At 34.8% G+C, this 12,100-nt stretch overlaps 1 protein-coding gene across 2 annotated transcripts; it reads right to left on the bottom strand.

The window, feature by feature from the left end:
- Positions 1-861: 861 nt before the first annotated feature.
- On the bottom strand, positions 862-11,932 carry leng9 (leukocyte receptor cluster (LRC) member 9). 2 transcript variants are annotated; one of them, XM_056476065.1, is made up of 7 exons: positions 11,888-11,932; positions 11,403-11,495; positions 7,490-7,580; positions 7,162-7,292; positions 6,924-7,081; positions 6,057-6,225; positions 862-3,566 (listed from the first exon to the last, which is right to left on the bottom strand). In XM_056476065.1, the coding sequence occupies exons 2-7, from the start codon at positions 11,467-11,469 to the stop codon at positions 2,554-2,556; spliced, it is 1,629 nt and encodes a 542-aa protein (XP_056332040.1). In that variant the 5' UTR covers positions 11,470-11,495; positions 11,888-11,932; the 3' UTR covers positions 862-2,553. The 2 variants fall into 2 exon arrangements, with proteins under 2 accessions (XP_056332040.1, XP_056332038.1); XM_056476063.1 differs by lacking the exon at positions 11,888-11,932 and adding an exon at positions 11,623-11,832.
- Between the last annotated feature and the right edge of the window lie 168 nt (positions 11,933-12,100).

The raw sequence follows: 12,100 nt of genomic DNA, 5'->3' as shown, positions 1-12,100 counted from the left end.
TTTTAAGTTTTTTAAAAACCATTTTAAGGTCAAAATTATAGCCCTTTAAACTATTTTTTATATCTAGTCTCCAGAACCATCTTTATACAATAACTTGCCTAATTACTCTAACCTGCTTAGTTAACCTAATTAACCTAGTTAAGCCTTTTAATTGTCTTGAAAAATATCTAGTCAAATATTATTTATTGTCATCATGACAAAGATAAAATAAATCAGTTGGTAGAGTTATTAAAACTATTATGTTTAGAAATGTGTTGAAAAAAACATCTGTTAAACAGAAATTTGGGAAAAAATTAAACGGGGCTAATAATTCTGACTTCAACTGTACATAGGCAAGGTATTAAATGTGAAATATTTACAAAACAAAACTACGATCTTCGAATAGTCATCAAATGATTCTTCAAAATATTCCTGACATGATTTTTTTATTGATATAAAAACTACACTGAAAGATATTTCTGTAAACTAAAATCATTGCAAATCTTCTTCCATAAATCAGGGTAAACATCTATAAGTTAGAAAAGAAAAAATTTAGCATGACTTTTATATGTATGGTCTTTGTTAACCTTTTTTTTCCATCTTTGACCAACAAAAAAACTTTAATAAGAAAATAACTAACTATATTTGTCCTGAAATGTACATTTAAACAAAAACAGAACATAATGTCTTTGAATAAAGTATTTAAAAATTAGATTGAACAATCTCAATTAAATTAAATAGAGCATGTGTCAAAGCTGTGCAAGTTTTTGGCCATTCAAATCAATTTTGCTTCCATTCTAAATTAAGATTACAGCGCATAAAATAACTTACATGTACAATCAACTGAATGTAAAGAACTTACAAGACCCTTTCACACAGTGATCCGGTAAATATCCAGAAAATTACTGGAATGACTTTACTGGTAAATTCAAAAAAGCGTTATTCACACAGGCAAGGATGTTCCAGAATATTTCTGAAAAAGACCATTCACACATCCATTCCAAAATGCCGGTAAACTCTGACATCGTTAACCAGAAATGAGCTCTAAACGGCCGTGCTTGTATTTGTAAACATTTGAGTACATTACAACCTCTGTGGGTGGATAAGTATTGTGAACAACTTTGATGTAAACATATGGAGGAAAACCTTCGCATGTTGAGATGTACATAATATGTGTGCTGGTGCTCACCGGCTGCTTCATGTGCACATTAGGCATGGGACGACAACCGTTTTCAAGGTATATCGTGGTTTGGAAGAGTCAAGGTATTAAAAACGGCAAAATTTTGTGCAATACTGTTCCAAAGGTATGTGTACGATTTTTAATTTACTTTTTTTGTTTGTTTTTTAGGACAACAGTATCGCCAGCAGAAAAATATATCCAAAGATGAAAAATGTACAATTTAAATTGTAAAACAAAATCTGTTTTTGAAATAAATGAAGACAGCAGAAGTCAATAATTGATTTGAATTATTTAGCCTGACATGTTTACTGTTCCAAAGTATTGTAAACGTTTTCCTAAAAGAAAAAAAATTGTGTTCAAAAGGAAAAAAAGTTTTATTTTTTTACCCAGACATTTAAAAAATATATATTTTAGAGCAGTAATCACTATACCGAGATATTTTTATCCAAGGTTATCATACCATCAGAATCCGGCCCATGTCTAATGCATACGCGTCAAGCAACTGAAGCAGAACTTGAAGGTAAACAAACAGCGGTTTATCATAAGTGGTCTACACAGTTGCTGGAGAAGATGTCTCACGTCAGCGTCTTGTAAGCGTGAACAAGATCTTTCTAGCAATTTTCCTTCTGCGTACACATATCGCAGCATTCCAGAAAATTACCAGTATCGTTACAACTTCTACAAATTACCAGCAATTTTCAGGAAAGGTCTGTATGTGTGAAAGGGGCTACAGTGTTGCTGATTCTTGTGTTATCGAGAATTGAAAATTTCATTCATTCATTTTCCTTCAGCTAAGTCTCTATTTCAGAAGTCGCCACAGAGGAATGAACTGTCAACTATTCCAGCATATGTTTTACGCAGTGGATGCCCTTCCAGCCGCAACCCAGTACTTGGGAACACCCACCCACACACACACACACTCATACACTACGAACAATTTAGCTCATCCAATTCACCTATAGCGCATGTCTTTGGGAAAACCAGAGCACCCAGAGGAAACCCTTGGGAACACTCCACAGAAACGCCTCCTGGCCCATGCCGGACTCGAACCAGCGACCTTCTTGTTGTGAGGCAACAGTGCTAACCACTGAGCCACCGTGACAGCCAGAATTGAAATTTTGTGTTATCAAAGTTTGGGTTTGTAAAAAGAAGATCATGTTATCAAAATATGATCAAAATTCAATGTAGTTTGTTAAAATAACTTTTTGAAATATCCATTTTGTACAAAGAAAGATACATTTTCTTTGCAACTTATACATTTAAAATAAGCACCTGTGCTGTGGGAATTCCCTCCACGTCATTCCAGACTTCATGAGACTTTTTATTTAAATAAAAACACATCAAGAATTTGATGTAGTTAAAAATCATCTGAGCTCAGGTGACAAATCCAGGCACTACACATTGGGCAGCTGCACGGCACAAACAACCTGATAGAACCCACTCTCCGTGTTTCTCTGACCTTTCACGCAAAGATACAGCTTATTTACTTCCAGCTTTCCAAAGTTGACATCTTTAGCCAACTTCACAGTCCCGATCCCTTCAAACATCTTCTCTGCCTTGGGCTCCCTTTTCACTTTGGCCAGTGTGAGATGGTACGATGGGCATCGAGAATGCCGGTGAAGCCAACCCTTATCCTTGAAAGCTTCTTGAAGGGGCGAATTCAGGCTCTGCACGTCTGACAGTGGCTGCGGGACCACGTGGAGTACGGTCCCATTAAAGTGCTTCAGTTTAGGTGCGAACGTCACGGAAATGGGGGGTTTGTGGGAGCATCGGACTGTGGTGCGCAGGAGCTCAGCTGCAGCACCGACCTCCTCTGCACTGTTGAGCACAAGTAAGGAGAGGGTGACGTGTAAAGTTGCCGGATTAACCCACATCGGCTCTGACTGAGGGATGGTGGACAGAACTTTCCTCTGAACGCGCTGGAAGGCCTGGAGAGCAGCGGGAGAATCCACGCGGAAGCAGATGAAGTGGGTGGGCTTGCGTGGCGGTGGGCGTTTGGACTGTGGTTGTGGCAGGATGGCCGACGCCAGCTCTGCTTCTGAGCCACTCACTCCATCCCAGCTGTCTTTCCATTCCTCCGCTATTTCCGCTTGTTCATCTTTTTGAGTGATAGTCAGATGTCCTGCCAAATGATTTAAAGCAGGATCTTCGGCAGTTGCTGTGTTTTTGCCTTCTGGTGCAGATCCTGTTTGGGAAAGAAAGATGTGGTCTTTGGTTTCTTCCTCTGCGTTTTCATTTCCTGAATGATTTAGGGCGTCTCCCTGTGATTGGTTGTTATTTGAAGGTGTTATTGTGGTTACAACATCATCCTGTCCTTCAGATAATTCAGTCGATTGATCGGGGTCAGTGGAAACATCTGCTCCATTGGTGGATTCTTCTTGTCGTCCAGTGTCAGAAGTTAGATTGTCTGAGAAATAAATAATTGCATTATATTTAGATTAAGAATTATCATGTAAGATTAAACTTCATTTTAAAGTTTTGACTTTGTTACAGTACCAGTGTTGGGTAAGTTACTTCAAAATAAAGCCATCAATTGCTAATTAAATCATTCAATTGTAGTTAAATTACTTTTCTGATTACTTTATCTGAAAAGTAATCTAATTACTCAAAAAGTAATTAAATTACTTGACTCAATACTACTTAAACACCCTATAAATCTCAATGAATACACAGTAGAAATTAAGCTCTTCAAATTTCAGTTAAACAAAAGTTTTGGTTAAAAAAAAATTACTAAAACTAAGAAGTTTTAAACATGATATACACCAAAACAAAACAAAAGAATGAAATTTAAGAAGCCATATTTCATACATTATTTTCATACTCATTTTTTTTCTTGAGCATGCACAACTGCCTTAATTAATTTGCCTTTCTTTAGTTGAACATTTTAATTATTCTACAAAATAATTTTTATAACAAATAAAAAAACAATTACTCTGCTTCTCTGACTTGTTTTATACAGAACTTTTGAATTTATGTACAGTATTTTAGATATATTAAAAAGTAGGTTTAATTAAATGATCTAAACTTGAAAAGTAATCCTTATTTTACTTGGCAGAATAGTAATTGAAATACAGTAAGGAGTCATTTTCTAACTACAGTAATTACACCCAACACTGATCTGTACAACAGAAATATTCTTTTTCCTACTGAGTAACAATGATTATTTCATTTTACTTACTATGTGGATAGGCTAAGAAAGCAGGTCAGGGTTAGTTGCATGTGATTATGAATAATTTACTGTAATTATGAATAAAGTTGCATGTAATTATGAAAGAATACATGTAATGTGTACCAAGGGCACCTTAAAATAGTATTACCTCATATAATATTCTATTAGTTATACAATATCATTTTTAAATAATAAAATCATATTTTATCATTTGAATTCATTCATTCATTCATTTTCTTTTCAGCTTACTCCCTTTATTAATCTGGGGTCACCAGAGCGGAATGAACCGCCAACTTATCCAGCACGTTTTTATGCAGCGGATGCCCTCCCAGCCGCAACCCATCACTGGAAAATCATTCATTCATTTTAAGCCAGCATATGTTTTTTTTACGCAGCGGATGACATTCCAGCCGCAACCCATCACTGCGAAACATCCATACACTCATTCACACACATACACTATGTACAATTTAGCATACCCAATTCACACATGTCTTTGGACTGTGGGGGAAACAGGAGCACCCGGAGGAAACCCACGTCAACATGGGGAGAAGATGCAAACGCCACACAGAAATGCCAACGGACTCAGCCAAGGCTCGAACCAGCAACCTTCTTGCTGTGAGGCGATCATGATACCCACTGCGCGACCGTGGCGCCTTGTAATTTGAATGATTACATGATGCTATTTTTCTTCTACACACAACAAATACATTAAAATGCCATTTGTAATCATTAAAACATCTTGACTATGACTCTTCTGTTACTTCTTTTATGTTTTTTATCTTTATCTAAATTCTTTTAGATATAAATATTAAGACTTATTACTAAAAATTTTGAAAAGAAACACTTATTAAAGGGTTTTAAACCCTTATTAAATATTATTATTATTAAATAAACATATTCTGTTATTATTATTATACAGGTAATTTGATAGATTTGTTAAATAGTTTCTTGCATAGCAATAGCTAAAAACATGTGCCTATCAAATAGAGTCATGTAATGTGAAAAAAAGCTGCTTGGTCCAGGCAACATACACACACACACACACACACACACACACACAAAATATAACACACAAAAAAAAATTTAATCTAATAACAAACAAATAAGTAAAATAAAACAAATAATTTAATCTCTCACTCATTCTCACACACACACACATATTATTTCAAAAGTCAGCAAATGTGTTGAGAACTAAACTTTCAACATTTTATGATACAAGATTAGTTCACATGTGGTGACTAATAAGTTAACTATTCACAATAATGAGGTCAGGGAAACTCCCTTATTTTAAAACATTGTCTTTATATTGAAATGTGCGTTAAACTGCATTTTATAGATTTATTTCTTAATATGGACATTTTTACATACCATTGACCTAATAACACAATATTTATAAATGGGTTGCATCTATAAATTTAATGTATTTTACACTTACATTGTGTGAACAGCCTGTAATGTAACTTAAAAACAAGACCTAAGTTGCTTATAACAGCACGTCTACTGATTTATTCATGTGAAGGTCTCAAACTAGAACTTCCCTATGCATACTGTTTATACGGCCACTGAAGCATACTCAAGCAATAAATAGCTGACTGCATTTCATTAAATGGCCACTGATGTCGCTAAAAACAAGGATTCTGAATTCTACATCTGGCCCTTGAGGATTACTAACAAAATACTGGGGAAGAATTTCTAAGCGTGGGCCAAAATATCACTGTTGCTCACCTTGTTGTTGATTTTCACCACAAAAAGGAGGCAGAATAGTCTGGCCTGTTGACCCAAAGACCCGATCAGTGCGACTGTCTCTATCCCACACCCGCTGGCCTTTAAAGCTGAAATACACGATCCTGTGACGAGGGAGAGCCAGCTCTTCAGAGAAGTCACAGTCACACACCTGATGAGTAACATATGAGCACTAAGACTGATTATTACAACACACAATACATGATAATTAAATGAACACTCCACTTTTTTGAAAAAAATATGCAAATTTTACAAGATCTCTAGAAGTTTAGTTTCAGTTTTACCTTTTTCGAATCCATTTAGCTTTAGCTTAGCATAAACAATTGAATCAGATTAGACCATTAGCATCTCACTCAGAAATTAAAGAGCTCTGATAATTTTCCTATATAAACTGCACTCTTCTGAAGTTACATTGTTTACTAATACCAACTGAAATTAATTAATAGACTATAAATAATTAAAAAACTGTACTCTCACTCTCAATTCTGCTGCCTTACCACAGTCATCGCAAATGCAGTGATATTACGCAGTGCCTGAAAATAGTTCCCAGGATAGGTAATTTACAACATGACCACCTGCTTGCACAGGGAGTGTGTGAGAAGAGTCAAGCTTTAAATAGGAAAATTATTAAAACTCTTTGGTCATTTTTGAGCGAGATGCTAATGGTCTAATCCGATTCAATGATCTATGCTAAGCTACGCTAAACATGCTCCTGCCAAACCTGGAGATTGGTTGAATGGCTTAAAAATAGTAAAACTCAACTGCTTAACTCAAGGAGAGATGTAAAATGAGCCTATTTTTTTTTTAAGTGGAATGTTTCTTTAACAATAATATTAATGATGGTTCAACCTGAGTGTCCCATGAGAAGTCAGAGAAGGGGCGTTCAAGCACCCCTAAAAAGCGGTCTAAGTGGCCAACTATAAAATCAGCAGGGTCCACTGATGAGTCCCAGATGATTCTGGAGATAACTTCATCAGCCGTACGCATCCGTGGCTTCTTCTTAGATCCTGAGGGAGGCGTATATTTGTAAATGTGAAGATTGAATTGGAATGTTAAAGTGCCTACATTGTTAAATCGATCATCACACCTTTTTTCTCAATCGTTTTATGCTGCTTTTCTGCGTGACATTTTTTCCCATTTTTTTGGCTCTTGCTCTGCTTTTCTGTGACGGCTGTATCATCTTTCTCGGAGTGTGTGGTTTGTGGGACGTCAAGCACACTGTGAAGTTAGGAAAAAACCATGCATTATTTATCCACTAAGCTTCAATGAGTATTGCCAAGATCTATCACATTTTACATCTTTTACAAGACGCTATGCTAACTGCAGTTGTAATGAAAATATACTGTACAGATAAATCATGTCTAGCGTAACATAAGTTCACTAGCTGAGTATCTACCCTTCAGTGACTGACAGACCTGTGAGACAAACGACATCTGTCTCCGAAATGACATCTGCCCAGGAGGAAGTGCTGGCAAATATTTGGGACAGTTTCTTGTTTAATCTCATCTGAAGTCATATGAAGGAAAAGAGAAAAAGAAGTTAAGTAAAATCATACACAGAAATGAAAACACTGTAGTAAAATAAACAAATTATCATAATGTTAATTTATAAGTCGATAATAAAAGAAGTTATGGTTAGCAAAAATCCAAATCTGGTGCAAATGTCTGTTTCAGTGCAACTTAAGCCTCAAATCAACTCCACCCTCCACCTACACATCTACACACCTCTTGTGACGTAACAAGCAAAAATCCAATACTGTTCAAAATATTGGGGCTAGTAAGATTTTTGTAACCTTTTTTTGATTAATGCTTTTCCTATTCAAGGAAGCATTACATTGATCATATGTGTCAGTTATTAAAGACATTAAATATGCCTCTTGAGCATCAAATTAACATATTTTAAAATAGATATCAATAATTTGTAATAAAATAAAATAGGGTTACAACAAAATCACAATTTATATATATATATATATATATATATATATATATATATATATATATATATATATATATATATATATATATATATATATATATATATATATATATATATATATATATATATATATATATATATATATACACACATACAGTTGAAGTCAGAATTATTAGCCCCCCTTTGATTTTTGATTTTTTTTCCCCAAATGATGTTTAACAGAGCAAGGAAATTTTCACAGTATGTCTGATAATATTTTTTCTTCTGGAGAAAGTCTTATTTGTTTTATTTCGGCTAGAATAAAAGCAGTTTTAAATTTTTTATAAACCATTTTAAGGTAAAAATTATTAGCCCCTTTGAGCTAATTTTTTTTTCTATAGTCTACAAAACACACCATCGTTATACAATAACTTGCCTAACTGGCCTAACCCGCCTAGTTAACCTAGTTTAGCCTTTAAATGTCACTTTAAGGTGTATAAAAGTGTCTTGAACGAGTGGTAATAGCAGAATTCCTCAACATTGACTTGGTTCAATGTCTAAAGCATGGTTGATAACAATATGAAACAAAATAAAAAATTACAAATTATATAAATGTACACAGACAAATAAACACATATATATGAATATATGCATACAAAAACCTATAAATAAGTATAAAAAGGAGGGAAAAAAACTACATAATGTCAGAGAAGTACATAAATGAAAAAGTGCCTAGTAAAATTATTGTAAAACGGATCAAACAGAAAGTGTTGTCACCTATATCTTAAGGCATCTTAATCATTTCTCCTGCATCATTAAATTAAATCACTTAAGTTTCAATAATTGACATCAAATTGTGATGTACTAGGTTCCAATGAAGAATTGTTGAAATCTTTTCTCTTTTAATTAAGGCAGTGGACTGTTCTAGTCGCACAATGTCTATAAAACAGTATAACCATTGCTGAATTGACAGGAGATTAGGAGGGAACCAGGAACTGATGATTGTTTTCTTTGCAGCTGTTAATCCTGAGAAAAAAGTTCATTTTTGATTCAAAGTCAGGGTTACTGAAGAATCATCATTCAATAGGAAAAGGCTAGGTTCAGGATCAATGGTTTTTCCAAAATTTGTGACAAGATGGTGGAGACGTTAATGTAAATTGTAGATAGGGAGACATTCCCAAAAAACATCAAAAAAGCTAGCCATCGCCCCAGTATTACATTCAACACAAACAGGTTAAGAAATAAGTTTCATTCTTAAAGTTTTAGAGGTGTATAATAGATTCTTTGAACTACATTGTAGTTTATCAATTGGTGGGCAGGATTTTTAGAATTTTAATATATATATATGCAGTCTTGATTTGGATTAGAGAATTTCTTTCATGACCCCAAACATTCATTCATTTCCCTTCAGCTTACAGCAGAATGAACCGTCAACTATTCTGGCATATGTTTTTCCCAGCCGCAACCTAGTACAGGGAAACACCCATACACTCTTCCACTGACACACACACTCAAACACTACGGCCAATTTAGTTCATCCAATTCACCTATACTGCATGTCTTTGGACTGTGGGGGACACCGAAGCACCAGAAGGAATCCCACACAAACACGGGGAAAACATGCAAACTCCACACAGACATGCCAACTGGCCAAGCCGGGACTCAAACCAGTTCCTGCTGTGAGCTGACAGTGCTAACCACTGAGCCACCGTGCCTCCCTTGACCTCAAACATGTAGATCAATTACTTTCACCTATCTACCTGAAAAAGTACAGAGTAAATCCTAAAAATCCTCACGAAAATCACAAATAATAATTTGGATTCATGTTTGGGTACCTTAACACAGAACAAATGTCACATGTTACAGAGTATACAGGAATCAGAGAGTGAAATTCAATAGTTTTAAGGACCTTTTTTAAGACTCTTTCCAGACATTTTAAGACCTTATAACAACTTTTCAACCGGAAACACTGGTGAGATTTAAACTTGCAGTATATTTACTAAATATTAATGTAAGAAACTAATCAAAAACTAAAACGTTATTCATATACTGAACAAAAATCTATTAAATCTAGCTAAGTCAGCAGGTTGTGAAGATGATTTTTATTTACTAAACCTATATGAAGACATGTTTAATTGGGTGAGTGGAGGACCCTATGAATCTCCCATTATATGTCTTTGAAAACAGGTGATAGGTTAAGGCAAAGGGGTCATAAAAGAGCATGAGAGAGGACTTGCAATGATGAGAGGGGATGCAATGAGAACTATCTGTGCCAAAAAGGCATGAAATGTATACAACATATGTTGAAACTGTCATGTACATTTGAAAAGACATTTACTGTATGGGAGAGAAGAGTTCAGTTTAGATGTTTGAAACATAGATACTAGTCATGATTATTAAATGTGAACTGTATGTGGAAAAACAGTGTTGAATATATTAGATATGTACATTATAAGGGCCAACAAGAAGAGGGGGCTTTAAATTAGGGTCATAAAGGAGTAGGAGCTGGGAGAGGCCTTTTGAACCAGTAAACAGCTGTGAAAACACAAAGGTGGGAGGAAGCAAGGATAGCAAACTTGAGGGACATTGGATTTGTCTTGGGGAGAGACTGAGATAAGTCTGACCCAGGCTGTCTCAGCTTTTTTGGAGAATATTCCAATAAAGTATATTCTTCTGATACTCATAACCTCCAGACTGAGTTTGATTCATTAAGAGAAAAGCTGGAAACCACGACAGTTGGGGCCTATAGAACTGCAGAAATAATGGTGTTGCCTTGGCTACTGCAGTAGCAGCAGGATGTCAAATCTAGTAGGATTTCTTTGATTTCATAAACAACACAGCATCCTGATATTAGCAGATTTAATTCAGGCAAACTTTAGCATACAACCATACATTAAATAATCAAAAATTACATACAATTTAATACCTTGCAAAAGAGTATTTAAGACTTTTAAATACTTTTTAAGGCCTTAAATTTCTCTACATTGATCAACTTTTCAACTTTTAATACATTTCAAGACACCCTGTTTTAAAGCTATTGGATTTTCAGTCATCATATATATCACAATAATGGTTGTCCCTGTACGTGCTCTTACAGATTATGAGTGAATTACAAACGATTTTCACTGCCATCTTCAGGTCACTTGCATCGTAGCGTCATAATAGCTAGTATTTGTTGAAGGCGGAGAGCTCTACCTTTTTATCACCTCAAAAGTAAATCAGTTTAAGCCCATTTTGAAGTAACGTATTTCAAAATTATTTAAAACAAAACCACATAATTGACAATTACTATAATTCTCAAATGGTGATTAATAACCTGTAGAATCTAAAAACTGATTTTTTTTCAATATAGACCAAATGTCGAATGGCATTGTATCTCAGTAGAGTGTAAATACATATAATGTGTTTTACCTGACTGGATCTGTTGATCAGAATCCTCTGTGGGGTTTCCCCGAGTTCTCTCTTCCTCAATCTCCATATCTGACAGCTTCAACACAGCTTTTACTGAAACAGACGTGTCACATTTACAGTCATTTAGAAAGAAAACAGCATAAGTGCTGTCATTTTGCCATAATGTTCTCTACTGTAGTCGGTATGACAACAACATAAAGTTGAAATTATTATAGCCTACCTCAGAGAATCCAAGAAAGTATCACACAACTAACTTAGGTTGTTGACCGGTTGACTGGTTAGTTTAAATGTTAACATGTACAGGATGACATCATCTGCCACAAATGACTCATAGCTAGTGTTTATACGACAACGCGAATGATTAAAACCAATACAATAAAACAGTGTAGCTGAAAAATACTAATTCTGAACATACGGTTTATATTTCTAACAAAGTTTAAAGTTATTTTTTGATGTATGTATTTATTATTTTCAACTCTACTTACTGTACTGCCGGGACAACGTGCATAAACGCAACTTCCTGTTTGAAATAGAAGCTTGGATATTGTAGTTTTTCTTCAATAGAAGCATCGATTCTTTTGCTCAGTTCAATTTGGCCATATTACATGTCAATTTTGCACTAACGATTTATTTATACGATATAAAACGTATATTATAGTACGTATAGTATTATAGCTAATATAGTTTTATATGTTGTT

The sequence above is a fragment of the Danio aesculapii genome, chromosome 16 (genome assembly GCF_903798145.1).
Source record: "Danio aesculapii chromosome 16, fDanAes4.1, whole genome shotgun sequence".
Lineage (NCBI taxonomy): Eukaryota > Metazoa > Chordata > Actinopteri > Cypriniformes > Danionidae > Danio > Danio aesculapii.
The sequence above is the reverse complement of the archived record's forward strand: the minus strand, read 5'-3'. Positions and strand labels throughout refer to the sequence as shown.

Excerpts from the sequence above, each read along its gene's own strand:
- leng9 (XM_056476065.1), bottom strand. The coding sequence starts at position 11,469 with ATGGAGATTGAGGAAGAGAGAACTCGGGGAAACCCCACAGAGGATTCT. Across the intron at positions 6,226-6,923 it reads ACTTCTCATGGGACACTCAG|GTGTGTGACTGTGACTTCTC; the intron begins GTTGAACCATCA and ends GTTACTCATCAG. Across the intron at positions 3,567-6,056 it reads TGGTGAAAATCAACAACAAG|ACAATCTAACTTCTGACACT; the intron begins GTGAGCAACAGT and ends TTTATTTCTCAG.